Raw genomic sequence first — 21,705 nt, 5'->3', positions numbered from 1 at the left:
GGAATTAGGCAACAAAGCATGCATTGGTAATAATTGAGCCTTTCAATACTTTCCTTATCTGAAGATTGTAGTGCATAAACTTCAATATACTGAGAAACATATAAAATATACGTCTTAAAATAGGTTAACTATTTTGGCAACACTCCAGTTGTTCTACAGGCAATCAGAGGATGATGTATTTGTGTCAAATCATAAGTGGATTGATTTGCAAAGGGCCTATTCTGATTTTCTCATACACTGAGAATAATATTAACGTAAAAAAATGTAAAAAAGTCTGTAGCATTTTCAATTTCGCGTTACTTTTTAGCGATTTTTTGCGCATAGACACTAGGGTGCGGCTTATTTTTCAAAAGTTCTCAAAACAAAAAATTCGTGTGCTTTTATGAATTCAAATCATATTCAAAGAGAAACCTCAAAGTTTAAGCAAACAATATTAAGATTTAGGGTGGCGCAAGCGTCTTAAGGTGCATTTTCAAGTTATAAAAAATGACCTTCAATGAAGTCACCATAACTTCGGTTATTTCTAACCAATTTTGAAACTTTTAGCATCATTATTTTCAATATTAAATTTATGAAAACTTTGTAGAACATCAAATTTGTATTAAATCAAAAAGTATTTGTTAAAAGTAGTTTTCTCGAAAATTTTCTTCATTTAACTGAAAAATTCATATTTGTTTGGCCATAACTTCGTAAATACTCAACCGATTTCAAATATTTGTATGTACATGTTCTTGAAGCAAAAAATAGTTGTTCCCATATTGTTCATACAACACATTTTCCTAAAAAATGGTTTTGGCTTAGTTTTGTAACAAAAACTACCCAAAAACGTGATTTTTTAAAGAAAAAATCGAATTTCTTTGGATGATTTAAGTTTCTTCGCCAAAAATTACATTTTTCCTATAAAACTTCTGTTTATAAAGCATTTTGTTTTAATTACGAGTTGAATAGTGAATATTTTTTAACATGAGCAAATATATTATTGTTTCAAAATTATTTAAAGTCCTTTTCAAAGGTTTAACAAATGAAAAAAGCCAGTTTCAGCTTTGAAAATATTGTTTAACTGCCAAAATTAAAAAACCTGACGTTTTTCGTTAAAAAATCATGTTTTTGTGCAGTTTTTGATGAATAATTTTTTTAGTGAAATGTGGTGTATGAAAAGTTTGAAATAGTTAAGTAAGCTTCTAAACCATGCAAAAAGATTTGGAATCGGTTGAGTATTCATGAAGTTATGGTCAAACAAAGATATTTTTTTGTAAAATGAGGAAACATTCGGAGTAAACTACCTTTTATTGAAACTAGTTTTGATTTAACACGAATTTGATATTCTACATGAAAAATAAATTTAATTTTAAGATAATGTGCTGCAAAATTGGTTAGCAATTACCGGAGTTATGGTGACTTCACTGAAGGCCATTTTTTATAACTTGAAAATTTACTTTCAAGACGCTTGTGCCCCCTCTAAATCTTAATATTTTTAGCTCAAACTTTGAGGTTTCTCTTCGAATATGATTCGAATTCATAAAAGTACAAGAGTTTTTGGTTTTTAAAAGGTTTTGAAAAATAAGCCGCACCCTAATAAACAGTAGTGTGAGGGCCTGCATGTAACCCATTCAAACGCAACTCTGACATTCAAGTTATCCGATAATCGTGTTCCATGGATTTTTTTTTGCAGAGCACAATATTATGAAACAATTAACCATGACGTCACGCTGCAACTTCTAGGTTGGATTCGCACTTGCTGCAAGTTTATAACCATGACATGGCAATTTTTACAGCCGAAATGCTGCCATAGTGAGATTGAATACAAAAAATATTCGATAAAATATTTATTTATTTTTTATTTAAATGAAAACGACATTAGGCAGCGTCTATTGAAGACATAACGTTAAAATGTACAATTTGCGACCATTCCCCCCTCCGCAACGGTCTTGCATGAAAAAAATAAATGTGTTTGAGCCTTCTCCCCCTCTCCCTAGAGCGTTGCGTAATTTGTGGACGGCGCCTTAGTCTGCATACATTTAGTGGCGTTGTTTATTCAATTTGACTCTCTGCTATTTTATTTATAACTGCAATTTTGTTCTCAGTGTAATCTGTATTTTTCTGCATTGGCCCTTTCAACGAGTCGAAAATAATGAGTGACGTTTAATTTCAGGATTTGTCAACAAATACGAAATGTTATCAATACATTAACTAGTTTTTACGCAGTTTTGGATTGCCGAAGTGAACATTTTTATTGCCGACAATAGAAATTGCATTGCCGATAAAAGAACAAGTGCCTCGTGACTTTGGTGAGGAAAAATAGAAGATTAAGAGAATAAAATAGTGTTTTGTGTATAATAACTAATAGATGAAGAGTGCTCAAGTGTTGTTCAGGTGTCTGCTGCTAACTGTTGTGTTCTATTGTTGCATAAAATTGCCCTCTTAAAAGTTCAGCTGCTTAGGTTGCCGACAATACGTAAGTTCCCCTATCTCTTCTAGATATTATTTTTTTATTGCTATTCATGATCCTCTTCTTAAATCTCTTCGTCAATCTTTTAGATTCCATTGCCCGAAATTTTCTTTGATTTCCTTTCAGATTTTGCAGTCATTTTTCTGCACTTTCTTCGAGATTATGTTCTTTTATTAATGAACGCAGAGCTCGTTTAATTAAAACGTGTGGTTTATTTAGAGGTTAGTTTGAGAATGATAAAAAGTAAAAGATGTCAAAGAAGCCAAGGTTACTGTGTTCAGATAAACGATTGGTCCAAACTAGCAGGTTGCTTCGATGTCATCCCCTCTCAATCGTTTAGCCCTAGTTTCCGTCGCAATTCTTGAAATCTGCCAGGATCCAGGGACTTCGTAAATATATCGGCTAATTGATCTTGAGTACCAACGGCTTTTACTTGGATTCGTCCTTCAGCAATATGATCCCTGATGAAATGGTGTTTAACATCGATATGTTTTGATCGTTTGGTCTCCAAGTTGTTAGCCATCCGATACAGCCTCGGTTGTCCTCAAATATCGTCACAGGTATTTCTGGATTCTTCATCTTCATGTCCTCAAGAACTTCAGCCAGCCAAAGAGCTTCAGCAGTAGCGGCACTCAAAGCGACGTACTCGGATTCACTTGAGGAAATGGCCACGGTACTTTGTTTTTTGCTGCACCATGACACTGTCGATCCAAAGACCTTGAAGGTATATCCGGAAACAGACTTCCTGTCCTCGCTGTCAGCCGCCCAGTCGGCATCGGCATATCCAATCAGGGGCGGAGCATCAGTGCGCTGGAACGTCAGTACAGTATTTGAGCTTCCTTTTAGGTATCGAACGACTCTCTTCAAACTTTGCCAGTGAGCTTCTGTTGGATCGGCCCAGGTACCCTACTGGAAAGCAGATATCCGGGCGAACGCTCAACATGATATACATTAGAATGCCTAACAGCTCCCGGTAGGGTTCTCTTGTAGGTGTCCCCTCTCGTTGTAGTTGCAGTCCTTTTTCCATGGGTGACTTGGCGGGATTGCATTCTGCCATTCCGAAATCGTTTACAACCTTTTCCACATGCGCCTGCTGCGAAAGCTGAAGAACTCCTGTTTGCCGGTCGTACGCAATCTTCATACCCAGGAAATGACGAGCTTCTCCACAATCAGTCATACGAAAAACAGTTGAAAGTTGCTTCTTCAAACGAACGATGGACTCCAATTTCCTCCCCACGATTAGTAGGTCGTCAACGTACAGTACGATGTACAGCTCATCATCAGCTTCGCTACGAATATACAGGCAATAGTCGTGACGAGATCGGCAGAAACCAAGCTTGATTAGTTGACTGTTGATTTTTTCATTCCAGAAACGTGGTGATTGCTTCAATTCATACAGTAACTTCATCAGCTTACATGCCATGTTCGGTGGAGCCTTGACGCCGGCAGGAATTTCCATGTAGGGGAAGGGGTGGTAAAATGAACACCTTAAGGAAATCATCCTGTTTCTGATAGAAAACCGAGGAATTTGTATAGTTCTATCCCACAAAATCAAAAACAGGGATGTTGTCTATAGCAGCGACACGAATTCAGACTAAAATTGCTGAATTTTCACATATTTTTGTCACTAGCAAAAAACGATATAAATGTTCATTTTACCTGTACTATGTGGGTAAAATGAACAGCTGCTGGTGGTAAAATGAACACCATGCAAAAAACGTGAGCAAAACAAATATTTCAGAAAAATTTTATTGCCTTATCAAAAATATATCCATTAATGATTGTAACCCATTCAAAAAGAATTCTAAAGGTATCAGATTTGACCTCATATCATAATGATATTTACCTCACTGAAAAAGTTCAAGTCTTCCCAGTTAAAAGTTACATCAGTTCTAATATTCAAACGTGACATTCTAAAAGCTTTGTTTTCGTTGATATTTTCACTTCAATTGACCTACGTATCAACTCGAACACTCTGATTTATGCTATAAATCGTCCGTGAGTGAAAAAAAATCATTGAAATTTGTTTTTTCTCGATAAAAGTCAAGGTGTTCATTTTACCACCCCTGTTCATTTTACCACCACTTCCCCTACATATCCTCCTTGAGATCTCCATGTAGGAACGCAGTTTTCACGTCCATCTGGTGAAAATGGAAACGCTTGTAGTCGCCTACTGCTAACACCGTCCTGATAGCTTTGCAACTGGCGCATAAGTCTCCTCAAAATCCACGCCATGACGTTGCAGGTAGCTCTTCGCTACTAATCGGGCCTTATAACGAGCAGCTTGACCATCTTCATTTTCCTTTACGCGGAATACCCATTTGGTTTTAGGGGCTTCACACCACGCGGGCAGGACGCCAGCTTCCACACACCGTTTGCCTCCATGGATCTCAGTTCGTCATCGATAGCCTCCAGCCATTTGGTTCGATATCGCTGAAGCACTGAGGGGCATCTGTGGAATACGACGCAACAGAAGTTGCTCTGTAACCGGTAAAAAAGTTCAACAACTTACCGGGGAGCCTGCGCTCCCGTTCGCTGCGCCTCAACGTCGCTTGTCCATTGGACTCGAGTTGTTCTATTTGCGAAGGGAGCGCCCCGGTTTGATTCGCCTCGAAAACTTCCTCGTCGTCAGCAATCGGAGAACCAGCACGTAACAGTGATGCATCGTCAGGCTGCCTTTCATCACAAGGATCAACACCAGGATCAGGAGTACCCTCATAGCGTTCGTCTACTAACAGTTGATCTTGAGTAACAGTCTCTTCATGCTCATACGGTACAACGACTAGTGGAACCTTGTCATGCTCTTCGCGGTTCTTTTCGTACGGGAAAAAAGTTTCATTAAACTTGACATCTCGAGCGAGTACGATTCGTCCAGACTTCCTGTCCCACAAACGATAGCCATTGGGAGCATATCCAACCATGACGACTTCGGTACTCTTGGCATCCAATTTCTTTTTGTGCTGGTTGGGTATCCAGGCAAACGCCTTACAACCAAAAACACGGAGTTTTTCCAAACTTGGCCTTTCATTGTACCAACACTCAGCCGGAGTCAGACTTCTTGGCAGGGCGACGGTACACAGTATTTCGATCGGCCGAAATCGTGAACTTAATTCTGTAGCACCTTTGAACGTGATTTTTTCGGAATGGTGTCTTCGGACGAAAATTTTCTAAAAATATAGCGCATATATTGACGGTAAATGTTAGTTCGCAACTTTGCCACGGGCGGCGCAGCGAAAATATTTTTTTTTGAAATGACGATCTTTAAATATGATGTCTTCGGCAAAGTTGTAGATAATTCAAATACAAACAACTTTGCCAAAGACACCTAGTGTGTATTCAGCCGCATTTCCAAAATACGGGAGTATTTTATGAACGACCCCGTAAAACTGATTTTCTCCGATATTTTGAAAATGCGAAGTTTCCGGTGCAACACTGTTCTACAAAATTGTGTAAACAGTCAAAATGAATCATTCTATAGAAGACACTAGGTTTCTAAAGACCAAGGAAAAGCAGTTATAACCATTTAAGTGCAAAAATCGGTCATTTTTGGGGTCCGTGTATTTATTCGGGTGGCAGCTGGTGGCAGATGAAACCTAGTAGGATTCAAAACACATCATCAGTAGTTGTAAATGTCGATAGTGTCATTAGTATCCACGAGTAGGGGAAGGGGTGGTAAAATGAACACCTTAAGGAAATCATCTTGTTTCTGATAGAAAAACGAGGAATTTGTTTAGTTCTATCGCACAACATCAAAAATAGGGATGTAATCTATAGCAGCGACATGGATTCAGACTAAAATTGCTAAATTTTCACATGTTTTCATCGCTATCAAAAAGCGATGCAAATGTTCATTTTACCTGCACTATGTGGGTAAAATGAACAGCGGTTGGTGGTAAAATGAACACCATGCAAAAAACGTGGACAAAACAAATATTTCTGAGAATTTTCATTGCCCCACCGAAAATACATCCATTAATGATTGTAACCCATTCAAAAAGAATTCTAAAGGTATCAGATTTGACATCACATCATAACGATATTATCCTCACTGGAAAACCTCAAGTCGTCCGAGCTAAAAGTTATGTCAGTTCTAATTTTCAAACATGGTTTTCTGAAATCTTAGATTTCGTTGATGTTTTCACTTCAATTGACCTACGTATCAACTTGAACACTGAGATTTATGCTCTAAATCGTCCGTGCGTGATAAAAATTCATCAAAATTTGTTTTTTTTTCGGTAAAAGGCACGGTGTTCATTTTACCACCCCTGTTCATTTTACCACCACTTCCCCTATCCCTTTTACTTAGAGAAAGTTTCATCAATGACTCTTATTACCCTGTAGTACTAAGTTATATGATGGGTAGAGGGCTATGTGGCTCCATACTTCTTCTTTTTCTTCTTCTTGACACATTCTTCATCATTACGCACAACCAATAGGTTCCAAATACATTTTTGAAGAAAGTTCTTAATCTCCTGAAAAAAAGCTTTACGAAATGACTCGCCCTACAACTATTTTTCACTTGAGATTTTTGCGTTTTTTCGTACATCCCAAGTAACCAAATAGCACTTTAATTCACTCTGCGTGCTAGCATTATACAGCTGACACGCTTAATTGGTCGAATAATAGCACTAAAAGACCAAAAAGATAAACTAGCAGGCTAGTGTTTACTGCATGACACGTGCAAGAACGATGCGGTGAGTAGCAAATTAAGTGATGTATCGAATTCAAATCCAAAATCAGGCATGTGCCTAAATATGAGATCATTTTGTAAATGAATGTTGCAACCATAAGAACTGCGTTAACATTTAAACACTGATTTGATTCACAGAATAGTGATTCAATGATTTATTCTTTTCTCAACAGAATATTTCACCAAATTTGCATAGTTTGCACTTACTGTAGTGTCTATGTACGAAAAATAGCTAAAACTGCAAGCGAAAAATAGTTGTATGGCGAGTCATTTTGTAAAGACTAATTGAGAACTTTCTTCATAAAAGTATTTGGAACCTATTGAGTGTGTGTATAAAGATGAAGAATGTGTCAAGGAGCAGAAAAAGAAGAAGTTTGGAGTCACATAGCCCTCTACCCATCACATAACTAAGTACTTCAGGGTAATAAGAGTCATTGATAAAACTTCCTCTAAGTTAAAGGGATACTCGTGGATACTAATGACACTATCGACATTTACAACTACTGATGATGTAGGTCACGTTGGCAGGGACTGCCTGAAGTCACCTAGGTGCATGCTGTGTAAGGTGGAGGAAGGTAACGCCCATACGACGGGTGGCTTCAAGTGCCCCAAATATCAGAAGGCGAAGGCAGGGCAGTAATGATGATGGAGATAACGCAGGTGAACCTCAATCATTGCGACGCCGCACAACAACTGTTGTGGCAGTCGACAACAGAAACAAAGTGCGACATTGCGATCATTGCAGAACCGTATCGGGTTCCTCCCGATAACGGCAATTGGGTAGCAGACAGAGCAGAGACGACGGCGATTCAAGTAATGGGCCGATTCCCTATCCAAGAAGTTGTCGAACGCTCATACGAGGGCTTCGTGATCGTTAAAATTAACGGAATCTTCGTGTGTAGCTGTTACGCCCCCCGAGATGGACACTGGAGCAGTACACCCAGATGTTGGATGTGCTAACCGACAAGCTGATCGGTCGAACGCCGGTAATAATAGCAGGAGACTTCAATGCTTGGGCCGTGGAGTGGGGTAGCAGACTGACCAACGCGAGAGGATACAGTTTGCTGGAAGCTCTAGCGAAGCTCGACGTAAGGCTGTGCAACGACGGTCTCGCTAGCACATTTCGCAAAGACGGTAGGGAGTCCATCATCGACGTGACCTTCTGCAGCCCGTCACTGGTCACCAATATGAACTGGAGAGTTAGCGAAGAATACACCCACAGTGACCATCAAGCGATCCACTACTGCGTTGGCCAGAGAAGTTGTGCAGTATGGCAGAGGAGGAATGGAGAACGAAGGTGGAAGACGAAGCATTTCGATAAGGATCTTTTCGTCGAAGCACTCCGAGCAGTAAGCGACGCTCCAAACATGGATGCAGGAGAGCTGACAGAAGCGTTGGCGAGAGCGTGTGACGCAACTATGCCGAGAAAATTGGAGCCAAGAAATCAACGGCGTCCTGCATACTGGTGGAACGACAGACTCAGCACCCTTCGCGCAGCCTGCTTAAGAGCCAGAAGACGCGTGCAGAGAGCTAGATCCGAAGCCAGCATGGAAGAGCGTAAAGTGACCTACCGACTGGCCAGAGCCGCCTTCAAACGGGAAATATCGACGAGTAAAACGAACTGCTACAAGGAGTTGTGCCGGGAAGCTGACGCAAATCCCTGGGGCAACGCCTATCGAGTAGTGATGGCGAAGATCAAGGGCCCAGTTACCCCAGCTGAAATGTGTCCCGACAAACTGAAGGCGATAGTGAACGGTCTCTTTCCTACGCATGCTCCAACAGCGTGGCCGCCCACACCGTACGCTGACGTAGATGATGAAAATGCCGGTATACAAATGTCTAACGCCGAGCTGATAACGATTGCGAAAGGATTGAAGCTGAACAAAGCTCCCGGACCAGATGGTATCCCTAATGTTGCGCTAAGGGCAGCAATCTTGGCGTTCCCAGACATATTCAGGACAGCGTTGCAGAAGTGTCTAGCGGAAGGCTGCTTCCCAGACAGATGGAAGGTGCAGAAGCTGGTGTTACTGCCAAAACCGGGAAAACCGCCAGGAGATCCTGCTTCATATAGACCAATATGCTTGCTGGATACTCTTGGCAAACTTTTGGAGAAGGTCATCCTCGGCAGGCTGACGGTCTACACGGAAGGCGAGAACGGATTGTCGAAAAGGCAGTTCGGATTCCGTAAAAAGACTTCGACGGTGGATGCTGTTCGGGCAGTCATCGCGTGCGCGGAGAAAGCGGCCAAGCAGAAGAGGAGAGGCAATCGATACTGCGCAGTGGTAACAATAGACGTCAAGAACGCGTTCAACAGTGCCAGTTGGGAGGCTATTGCCGCAGCCATACACAGAATGCGGGTTCCCGGATATCTGTGTAAAGTTCTGCAAAGTTACTTCCAGAACCGGGTACTGGTCTACGACACGAACCAGGGACGGATGTCAATTGAAGTCACGGCGGGAGTTCCACAAGGATCCATACTTGGTCCAACATTGTGGAACATGATGTACGATGGAGTGCTAACCTTGTCACTGCCGAATGGAGTCGAGATCGTCGGGTTCGCAGACGACGTCGTTCTTGCGATAACTGGTGAGACTGCGGAGGAGTTGGAGATGCTGACGGCGGAATCGCTAGACACCATCGAATCGTGGATGACTGGAGTCAAGCTGCTGTTGGCTCATCATAAAACGGAGGTGGTGCTGGTCAGCAACTGCAAGGCGGTACAGCAGTTGGAAATCAACGTCGGAGGGCACGCAATCCCATCGAAGCGCTCTCTAAAGCATCTCGGAGTAATGGTCGACGACAGGCTAAACTTCAACAGCCACGTAGACTATGCCTGCGAAAAGGCAGCGAAAGCTGCTAACACCGTAGCCAGGATCATGCCCAACATTGGAGGACCAAGAAGCAGCACGAGGCGTCTTCTAGCGACCGTATCATCGTCTATACTGAGGTATGGAGTCCCGGCTTGGGCTGCAGCGTTGGGAACCAAACGTAACCGAGATAAGCTGGCAGGTACGTTCCGGCTCATGGCTATACGGGTTGCGAGTGCCTACCGCACTATATCATCGGAGGCAGTGTGCGTTATCGCCGGAATGATCCCCATCTGCATCACTCTGGCTGAAGACATCGCATGTTACCAGCAAAGGGACACACGGAATGTGAGGAATACCATTAGGTTGGACACAATGGCCAGGTGGCAGCAGGAGTGGGATAACTCGGAGAAAGGAAGGTGGACCCACAGGCTCATTCCTAACGTGTCGGTGTGGACGACCAGAAAACATGGAGAAGTTAACTTCTTCCTGACCCAGTTTCTGTCAGGCCATGGATGCTTCCGGAAATATCTGCACAGATTCGGACACGCAGAATCTCCACATTGTCCGGCCTGTCCAAATATCGAGGAGACACCGGAGCACGTTATATTCGACTGCCCTCGATTCAGGGATATACGAAGCGAGATGATGCCAGAAACCGCAAGCGTTCTAAATCCGGACAACATCGTGCAGAACATGTGCCAGCATGAAAGCACCTGGAATGCGGTGAACAGGGGAATAACGGCGATTATGTCGTTGCTGCAAAGGAGATGGCGTGAAGACCAGAGAGCTCCGGGTCGCGATCGGAGTAGGCTAGATCCTCCGTCGGGGACTAGACCAAGTAGAGCGGGCGTAGCGTAGTATCGGTTAATAGTCGTCGGGGCGCCTGCAAACCGGAAGCCATCCTCCAACCGGAATTGCAGAACCGACCCTGGCACTTGGCCGACCAACGTCGAGTCGGAGTAGGCTGAGTCCACCGCCGGGGTCCAGCTGAGTAATTCGCGAAATAGCACCGGCAAATGATCGTCGGGGCGCCTGTGAACCGGAAGTTTCCCTCCACCGGAATCGCAGGACCGACCTCGGCATCTGCCCGGCCAGCTTCGGAGTAGGCTAAGTCCACCGCCGGGGACTAGTTGAGTAGATCGCGTTGTTGCACCGGCAAATGATCGTCGGGGCGCCTGTGAACCGGAAGCTTCCCTCCACCGGAATCGCAGGACCGACCTCGGCATCTGCCCGGATAGCATCGGTTCGGGAGATCTTCCGCCGCCGGGGAAATCTTCGTCGGAGTAGGATAGATCCACCGCCGGGGACTACTCTGAGTAGTACGTAGCGTATCACCGGCTTGAGTCGTCGGAGCACCAGCGAACCGAAAGCCATCCTCCAACCGGAATCGCTGGACCGATTTCGGCACTCCACCGGCCTGTATCGAATCATGAAGAAGCGCGTAGCCGGAGTAGGCTAGCTCCACCGTCGGGGACTAAGCCGAGTAGCATCGATCATCACAAACCAGTTTTGGGTCGTCTGGGCGCCAGTGAACCGGAAGTCATCCTCCAACCGGAATCGCTGGACCGACCTCGGCATCCAACTGGTCAACAAGGAGAGCTCGAACAGCAGCAGCGGAGAACAAGTCGTCGTAGAGCAACGAAGTGCACATGAGCGTCCAGTAGAAGATCAACAGAGCTCTGACGCGAGGCCAGCCCAAGGGAAGTATGCGTCGTCGCACAGAAAGCTGTCCAAAGTCCTGGCGAGATGTTCAACCGCCAATTGGGCAAAACGCTCCAACAGCGAACTAGCAGAACAGTTAGAGGCTGAGATTGAAGAAGTGCATGAGCACAGAAGTGCATGAGCACAGCCCTCCCCCGATGAAGTTGCCTGATGTAGTTCCGGGGGAGATCGAGGCACAGGAGCAGTAGGGAAAGTTTTTTAGTGGTTAAGCACGCCTAACGTGAGTCCCACACCGTGCCAACACACAACAGGCCAGGCTCCGTGACTTTTGATGATGTGTTGTGAATCCTACTACACGCAAAAAAATTGTGCGGTAAAAACTACTATTTTAGGGGGTTAACTTAAGCGCTCGCACCGGCAATTTTCAGCAGACCAGAAATGCGCTTGATTGTTGTAATTTATGTCTGTCAAATGCACCAGTAATGTGGTGGGATGTACCGTAAACATAGTAAATTGGTCTGAAATTCCATGGTAGTTTTAAGAATGGGCGTAGTCAGCTAAAATAGTCATTTTTACCACAGAATTTTTTCCCGTGTAGGTTTCATCTGCCACCAGCTGCCACCCGAATAAATACACGGACCCCAAAAATGACTGATTTTTGCACTTAAATGGTTATAACTTTTTTTTCTTGGTCTTTAGAAACCTAGTGTCTTCTAGAGAATGATTCGTTTTGACTGTTAACACAATTTTGTAGAACATTGTTGCTACCGGAAACGTCGCATTTTCAAAATATCGGAGAAAAACTAGTTTTACGGGGTCGTTCATAAAATACTCCCGCATTTTGGACTGGCGGCTGAATACACACTAGGTGTCTTTGGCAAAGTTGTTTGTATTTGAATTATCTACAACTTTGCCGAAGACATCATATTTAAAGATCGTAATTTCGGTTCGACCTGGAGCTCTCTCTCTCTCTCTCTCTCTCTCTCTCTCTCTCTCTCTCTCTCTCTCTCTCTCTCTCTCTCTCTCTCTCTCTCTCTCTCTCTCTCTCTCTCTCTCTCTCTCTCTCTCTCTCTCTCTCTCTCTCTCTCTCTCTCTCTCTCTCTCTCTCTCTCTCTCTCTCTCTCTCTCTCTCTCTCTCTCTCTCTCTCTCTCTCTCTCTCTCTCTCTCTCTCTCTCTCTCTCTCTCTCTCTTCTCTCTCTCTCTCTCTCTCTCTCTCTCTCTCTCTCTCTCTCTCTCTCTCTCTCTCTCTCTCTCTCTCCCCGTCTTTCATCTACATTCAGTTCTTTCTTCTCTTTCTTCTGAATTCTCTTCTCAATTCTGTTAGTCTCTCCTTATTTCACATTTAGTCTATCTTCATATTCATTTATCTATACTCTAGATTTTCTTTACCTCTCTTATTACCGTCGTGCGGGGTGACATTGGTCCTAGGGGGTGACTTTGACCGCCCTTTTCGATGCATCTCTTGACTAGCACGGGAGGCAAAAAACTAATCCATGACCATCCAGTGGCTATTTATAACGTATTCTTGAAGCTTATCACATTGTTTTCATTATTCTGGTATTAGTTTGCTGTAAAAATCTTGGCCCAAAGTCACCCTTTTGGACCAATGTCACCCCGCACGACGGTCCATATGAAATAAGATCGACTCGGGGGACCGACCTGTTGTAGTGGTTAGATCACACGCCACTCACGCCGAGGACCTGCGATCGAATCCCATCCCCAAGAAAGTCACAAAAAAGTTTAGTGACGACTTCCTTCGGGAGGGAAGTAAAACCGTTGGTCCCGAGATGAACTAGCCTAGGGTTAAAAATCTCGTTAATAAAGATAGAAAAAAAAGATCGACTCACCCGACTCGCAGCAAAAGCCTTAGTCTCTCTATTTCAACTTTCTTCGTTATTCTTTTAGATTTTATTTGCCTATTTTTTCTGTTATAGATGCTTCTTTTCTCCCTTTTCTTTTCGTATCTGAACAGAACATTCTTTGTCGCTGCTAAAGCTTACTTTCTCTCTCTTCTAAATTGTCTTCGGTTCATAATTGTCGTCGCCTTTTTTCCTAGATTTTCTTCGTCTCTCTTCTAGACTTCACTGGCTGGCTTGTTTAGTTTCTTCTTTATTTCTTCGTCTATCTTCTCTTCGTCTCCTCTCGGTCGTCACACCCTTCGCCACCCGTAGATCCACCACACTGATGCTATGTATGGCAAGCGAGCTTTTTGCATCAGTGTTGTACACAGTATAATAGCGCGACTACTGAGGTGATCAGTTTTGTCCCCGTTCCACTCTACCATCTCGATATGAAGTGAATATGAAACTTATCTAGATATTCTTATTATTATTCGCCACCGACTGTGTAACACATGCTTTCAACGTAGGGGAACTTACGTATTTTTGTTCCCATCGTCATGCGGCATTTTCGTCAGCCAAAGCTTCTTCGGCAAGACGCGCTCATTTTGAATTATTGATGCAAATTTTGAGCCCAATATTTTTCAGATCGATGACGAAGAGAACACTTCTGAGTTTCAATTCTGACGAAGTTTTGAAGGACTTTGACTGTCTTGTAAATTCTTTTCGTTTCCCTTCTAGATTCTCTTATCAATTATCATTATTTTTATTATCAAGACTTTGAGTCGGTTATTTTGCTGTCTCTTTATATTATCTTCGTCCTTCTATAACTTCTTGTTTCTGTTCTAGAAAACTTATCTTTAGCTTTCTTCCATCTGTTTGTTTCTTTACGCCATTTTTTGTCTTTTCGTTTCCTGTTTATTTATAACCTCTCTCTTATAAATTCTAATAGTTTTTTTTAACTTTTTTTTTGTGTCGGTTCTGAATATTTCTGCATTTTTCTTTTCTCTTCTTGACTCTTGATTTATTCACTGCATTGTATTAGTTTTTCTTCTAGCCTCTCATGGTCTCTCTTCATGAATCTCGTATTTTTTTCCTATTTTTTTTCTCCACCTCTCTTCTAGACTCTCTTTTTGTTTTGTTTTCATTTTTTGTTAGATTCATTTGAACTCTTCCTGACTGTCTTTCTGTTTCTATTTTATCTACTCTCTCTTCTTTTTTTTGTTCTAGGTTCCTATTTATCTCTCTCCATACTTCTTTTCGTTCCTCCACTAAGCCTTTTTTCGTCTCGTTTTGTCTTTCATCTTCTCCATAATCTCTTCGTTTTTTTAGAACATTCTCTTCAAATTTTTTTTAAATATTTTTCTGTCCTTACAAATTTTTCTTTGTTCTTTTATAGACTCCCTCTTCTAGATTTTCTTCGCCTATTTTCGTGATTACGTATGCCTCTTTTAGCCTATGTTTAAGACAGATTCACTTTTCTACAAAGAAAAACAAAATACACTTCTTCATTTTCTAGGATCATGACCGTAAAATGGATGATGGCTCACACCAGTCTGCAATTATTCGACGTACTTTGTAGGCAATATTTTGTTACAAACCATCAGATGGAAATCTTAATATGTATTGCGAGTTGCTGAATCATATCGCACACAACCATTCGGTTGGAAGGAGATTCTCTATCCCTGAAGTGAATTTCGCATAGGCCTAAAGTCTCTTCCTTTTTTCGGTTCTAATCTATTTTTGTTTCGTCACTATTAGTCTTTCCTTAAAATCTTTTTTTTTTGTTTCCATTTCACCTCTATATAGCCATTTTGAAGCTGAAACCGGTTTCCCAAATGTACTGCCTCACGACAGTATTTCGACGGCTGTCATCAATGAACTATCCATGACAGTCTACCATGAGACGGTCAAGCGACATGCAACGAAGGCATCTTGTACAGCACACGGCAGTTCTAGATAATTTTATTCTGTTTTTGTCTTCCTCTCATTTCTCAATTCTGTTGAAATTTCTTTTAAATTCATTTCGTTCCTTTTTGCTTTTCTTCCAGGCTTTCTTCGTTTTTTTTTTCTTGGTTTCCTTCGACTCTATCTAAATTATCTTCGTCTCCTTTCGCCTCTCCTATTTTTTTTGTTTTTTTTTATTTCCATACTTTTTTCTATATTTTTTGAGCATCTTACTTGTAGATTATCTTCATCTTTTCAACTATATTCTAAACCTTATCCATCTGTTAAATTATGTCCTTCGTCTTTTGTGTTCTTAATTTCTTGTTTTCATTCTTTTCTTTCTTTTATATTCTAGCGACCATCCATTAAGGACGTAGCATTGTAGGGAAGATCGGGGAGTCAACGATGTTGTGAGCAACCATACATTAAGTATGGAAAAATAGGCTACGATCGGGAAGGGGAGGGTGCCAAATTGGCCTAAAAAACTACGTCATTTATGGACGATCCCTTGTTTGTCTCTGAACTTTACCAAATTGTTTAGGTCCCCCTTTTAGATTTACTTTTTCTCTCATCTAGAATATCTTAGGGTTCTTTACAGATTTTACGTCGCTTCTCTTAATTCGATTATTTTTCCTTTTTTTGTTTCGCTTAGAATATTATCTCGTCTTCCTTCTGAACTTCGTCTTTTTTCTCAATTTCATTTGATTCTCTGCTAAACTATCTTGATATTGTTAGTGTATTTTCTTTTTTTCTAGATTATTTATCTCTGTTTGAGTTTTTTAGTTTTTTTTTTGATATTCTTAATTTATTTTAAGTTTTTCTTTGTCTGTTTTTAATTTAAAGCGAAGTTTATCTAGTTTTTTCTCATCTCATTTCGAACGCCATCGGTTCTCTTCATCTATATTCTAGATTTACTTTGGAGGTCTTTGTCTTTGTTGTTCCACATTACATTTGTGCCCCTTTTTAATGTTTATTTCTTCTGGAATCCAGAGTCGATTTGAGATATATTTCTCACTAAACTAGAACCAAATGCACGTTACATAACACAATTAACCTGACGACAACAGCCACACGGACACGAAGCCACGAAATTTTTAAAATACTGACAAAAATTCCAATTTGGAAACATGTCAAATGTTCATCAAATAGTTAAGTACACATTCGCAAATTTAAGTTAAATATTGTATCCTTTTATGTTTGGACTAAATAGGTGTACACGATTGAATACCGTTTTGCTCCAAATCCTGACTATTTTAACATTGCCGAAAAACTCTTAAAATTTCAGAATTCAGCAATTTTTTTACGATCGATAACTACTACTTCACGTACGTACGGAATAGTAAGAATTGCTCCTCGTCGCTTCACGCAGAGAAATAACGCTAAATTGATCTTTCAAAACTAAAAAATCAATTAGGAAAGATTTTTTTTTTTAATATTCTCTTCGTCTCTTTTAAAATCTCATTTCGTCTCTTTTCAATTCTATCCAAGAATATCTACGCCACCCTTACAACATAAACTATCTACGTCCATATTTATTTATTATTTTTTCTAATGCTTCCTTCATGTTCTTCTAGATTTTTCTTGATTCTTTTTGTTTTTTTTCTTAGTTCTCTTTGTTTTAGTTCATCTTCGTATCTCTTAATAAAAAACATTTCGTTTCTTTCAATTCTCTTCGTAGTGGATTTTCTTCGTCTACCTTTCGCTTTCCTTCATCTTGTTATAAGATTCTCTCTGTCTTCCTTCTTAATTCTCTTCATTTCTCTCACTTCTCTTTGTTTCCTTTCGTCTGGTTTTGTTTTATTTTTATTTACTTTTGTCTCTCAAAATCTTTTTGTGTTTCTTCTATTTTCTCTTCTGAATATTGTTCTTTTCCATTTCAGTTTCTAACGCTCCAAATTACTTCTTATGACTCCGAAAAGCTCCTTATGGCTTTCAACATCTCAAAATCGCTCTATACTGCTCGAAATCCCACTAAATCGCTTCCAAACGCTACTAATTTGTTTCTGCTGCACCATTTCGCTTTCTAAATCTCCAAATTGCTTCAGATTGCTCCCTAAATTTCGTCACTCTTAACCTCTCCTATAACTAGCGACTAAAGCTTCAAATCACTCTCTACTATTCTGAATAGCTCAAAATCCACTCTTTATAATTTTAAATTGATTCTGAACCCTTTCTACTGCTCCTTATCGCTACTATTTATTCTCTTTCATATGGATGCGAATAGAAGATACTTAGGTAGGCTTAAAATGTTAGAAGGAATAAGGTTATATGTCAAAAGATTGGCGATAGGGGCGATATTGAGAGACACAGAACACGCAATCTATACCTGATACCGTAAATTCGGGTGAAATTGATCAGTAGGGTGAAATTGATCACTGTGTCACTCGATTTTATTTCTTCCTAATGGAGCACAAATATCAATGTAACCTGCAGTGAATGAACGTAGTTTGTCGTAAGTATGTCCATATTGTGTGTTGTGAAGTTTTTTGCGTTGAAAAATGTTCAGTTCTATTAAAATAATGTAAAATTTCAAAATCTTATACGGTGCAGTGTTGACAAACATCAATAAACTTCTAGTTCTAGACAAGGATTTGGACATGGTATAATCCTGAAAGTTTGTGAGGATACTCAAAATATATCCCTTAACTAGATTTCATAACCAAAACTCGTACCAATTCGTTGATTTGGTTGATATCATTGAATTTCTGGTATATATCAGGAAATTCCTCAGGAAATTGCATACATTTAGGCGTTTTCTGCGTTATTCTTGAAATTTAAACATTCATTATTTCTATAAATATTGTATTGTTAAGAATTTGACAAGCATATTCGGATTCAGGAAGCTCAAATTTATTATGTAAAGTTGTTTTGAAAACCAACAATAATGGTATTGATAAGTGATCAATTTCACCCCGAAATGAGATCTCCCGATTTTTTATTTGAGACATATTTTTTACCACTAAAATTACATATTTTAGAAAATGTCGATACTTGAGTCAATGAGGCTCAACTTCATACTTGTTTTACTGCATTCAGTTGTTTGGCATTGTCAATATTATAGAAATCAGACAAGAAAAACCGTGAAAAGTGATCAATTTCACCCGAAATTACGGTACTCTTTATTGTTTTCTATCAGTCGTTTTCCCCAAACATGGACAGATACTCACCTATAGTAACTACAAAAGTAACAATACACTCATCATGGCACAGATTGAATTCCATGGATAGAAGCACTAGATAGTGATTAGGAGCACATGAGAGCCACTCGGAGTGTTTGTTAACGATTTGAGCCGCTAGAGGGCGATATAGAAAACTTGAAGACAACTTAACTGTTAGACCTACACGCAAACAAATTTTATTGTATAATCTACCGATTGCATAGTAGAATTAAGAACTGCACCAACGATTTTCAACCGACTACAAAAATCTGTTAAGTTTACTATAATCTGGTACAAATCACTGAGCAGTGCAGTAAATGTGACCATGTCCATAGTAGCATCCACTAAAAAGCATTGTATTTCAATCCGTGACACCCACCGTACAACACAGTGTGGTCAAAAGCACAATGCGAAACTTGTCAAATCAAGCATGTTTCTAGTCATAAATACTGCAACTGTGGTTAAATAAACCGAATATATTTTCTTGTGTAGTTATGTTGACTATGTTTTGGTAGAGTTGACAGAATAATGTAGTCGGTTGAAAATCGTTGGTGCAGTTCTTAATTTTACCATGGATTCAGTAATTTCAACAATAAAATTCGTTTCAGTGTAGGTAGCGATGAGAAGAAATGAAAGAAATTAGATAGTAATAATAAATAAATCTCGCGTAATTTTTCAAACAGAGCTATGTAAAGTTCTAAGAGAGCTGAAGAGCGATTATGAGTGCTAAGCGATCAGTGTTAGTTCACTCAGAACTAGGGGAAGTGGTGGTAAAATGAACACCGTGCCTTTTACCGATAAAAAACAAATTTCGATTAATCTTTATTACGCACGGGCGATTTAGAGCATCAATTTGAGTGTTCGTGTTGATACGTAGCTCAATTGAAGTGATAATATCAACAAAAATTTAGATTTTTCAGTGCGGTGAATATCGTTACGATATGATGTCAAATCTGATACCTTTAGATTTTTTTTTTGATTGGGTTACAATCATTAATGGAAGTATTTTCGGTGGAGTACTGAAAATTTTCAGAACTATTTGTTTCGCTCACGTTTTTTGCATGGTGTTCATTTTACCACCAGTCGCTGTTCATTTTACCCACATAGTGCAGGTAAAATGAACATTTGCATCGCTTTTTGATAGCGATGAAAATATGTGAACATTTAGATATTTTAGTCTGAATCCATGTCGATGCTATAGATTACATCCCTATTGTTGATGTTGTGCGATAGAACTACCCAATTTCCTCGTCTTTATATCAGAAACAAAATGATTTCTTTAAGGTGTTCATTTTACCACCCCTTCCCCTATATAATATCGTTTGAAGCATTAAAATCAAAAGTCTTAGAGTAAAATTAGAGATGCTAGAAACTTATTAACAATTATAATTGCTAGGTCCAGATAAGTTGGGGCCTTCCTTAACCGTGTGGTTAGAGTCCGCGGCTACAAAGCAAAGCCGTGCTGAAGGTGTCTGGATTCGATTCCCGGTCGGTCCAGGATATTTTCGTAATGGAAATTTCCTTGACTTCCCTGGGACATAGAGTATCATCGTACTTGCCACAATACGAAAATGGCAACTTTAGCAAAGGAAAGCTCTCAGCTAATAACTGTGGAAATGCTCATAAGAACACTTAGCTGAGAAGCAGGATCTGTCCCAATGAGGACGTTAATGCCAAGAAGAAGAAATGTTACGTGCTCTAGATGGAGCGCTAGAGAACGTTAGAAAGCTTTATAGTTAGCGTAATAGCTCACTAAATAAGAGGGATTAAAACTACTAAAGAGTGATAAGATGTTCAAAAAGTGTTCAATGTTCAATAATTTCAAAGATGCCTAAACGCTCTGCAGTGGTGATAAAGAGAAAGGTTACCTTTGCAACCATCGTATTATGTTACAAAAAGAACTTCTGTGCCAACGCTTTTGAGTCTGAACAGGAAAAAAAAACTTGTTTGTGATATGAACCGGACGCATACCATCAACGACATTGACAATGATGGTCTTTCTAGACCGGCCACATTCATTCGTCTGTTCCATTAGGAAAAAAAGAGCAGCCTACTGCGATTCAGTGTTTAAGCATTATTTAACCAAGATATATGTTTGCAAATCATCATAAGCAAGATATTTGATAGTTTTTGAAGTTTTGTTCAAACCCTGGATTGAATTATTCGAATTTGACATCTCAAAGTTTTTAAATTAGTTTGAACTTCTCAATCGGTTACATACGAATCACCCCTCGTCCGATTGTATCCAAACGAGTCCAGTCAGCTGTTTGCTTTCGTAATCGTCAACGATCATAAATAGCTGAAAACAAAATCGTCAATAACTGCGCTGAGGCGAATTATTATAAAAATAAACATATACATCGTCGCTAGTGCAAATGTTACGTCTCCAGTCGAATCGCCATGTCCAATAGCACTCGGAGTCGCGTTCTGGATCTCTACAAACGGGTAAGATCGCATCCACTTTAGCAAATCTGTATTTGTAAGAAATAGATCTTAAATATTTTTTTTATCATGAATTTTAGCTCCAATACCTGGGCCGCGAGTATCCCGGTGGGCCGGAAAAGTTCCGCCAGAAGTGCTACAATGCGTTCAAGCGGCAAAGCGGGGAAACCGACCCGGAGAAGGTGCAGAAGGCAATCCAGCTGGGCGAGTACGTGATCAAGGAGATCGAGGCGCTGTACAGTTTGCGCAAGTATCGTGCCATGAAGAAGCGGTACTACGACGATAAGTGATCGGGGATGGATCACGTTTGCGATTGATTTTATTCCTGAGTGATTCGAATGCAGGAATCAACTACATATTTTTTTCTAATTAGATCAGACTGATGATTGTGTATATTTACAGTTACCTAATAAAATAGAGATTGTATTTTTTATATTGAAGTGGAAGGGGCCTTCCTTTGCCGAGTGGTTAACGTCCGCGGCTACAAAGCAAAGCCATGCTGAAGGTGTCTGGGTTCGATTCCCGGTCGGTACAGGATCTTTTCGTAATGGAAATATCCTTCTTGACTTCCCTGGGCATAGAGTACCATCGTATCTGCAACACGATGTACGAATGCAAAAATGGCAGCTTTGGCAAAGAAAGCTCTCAGTTAATAACTTTGGAAGTGCTCATAAGAACACTGAGCTGAGTAGCAGACTTTGTCCCAGT

At 40.4% G+C, this 21,705-nt stretch overlaps 1 protein-coding gene across 1 annotated transcript; it reads left to right on the top strand.

The window, feature by feature from the left end:
* The first annotated feature begins 20,572 nt into the window (after positions 1-20,572).
* Positions 20,573-21,437, top strand: LOC5576133 (electron transfer flavoprotein regulatory factor 1). Its single transcript, XM_001662431.2, has 2 exons — positions 20,573-21,000; positions 21,078-21,437. The coding sequence occupies exons 1-2, from the start codon at positions 20,956-20,958 to the stop codon at positions 21,285-21,287; spliced, it is 255 nt and encodes an 84-aa protein (XP_001662481.2). The 5' UTR covers positions 20,573-20,955; the 3' UTR covers positions 21,288-21,437.
* The last annotated feature ends 268 nt before the right edge of the window (positions 21,438-21,705 follow it).

This window comes from Aedes aegypti, chromosome 1, assembly GCF_002204515.2.
Source record: "Aedes aegypti strain LVP_AGWG chromosome 1, AaegL5.0 Primary Assembly, whole genome shotgun sequence".
In the NCBI taxonomy this organism is placed as follows: Eukaryota; Metazoa; Arthropoda; class Insecta; order Diptera; family Culicidae; genus Aedes; species Aedes aegypti.
Note: the sequence above shows the minus strand (reverse complement) of the source record. Positions and strands in the feature narration are given on the sequence as shown.

What these genes read in the sequence shown, in the direction of transcription:
- LOC5576133 (XM_001662431.2), top strand. Translation starts at nt 20,956, where the DNA reads ATGTCCAATAGCACTCGGAGTCGCGTTCTGGATCTCTACAAACGG. An exon ending in TTCTGGATCTCTACAAACGG is followed by an intron (nt 21,001 to 21,077) that starts GTAAGATCGCAT and finishes CATGAATTTTAG; the next exon opens with CTCCAATACCTGGGCCGCGA.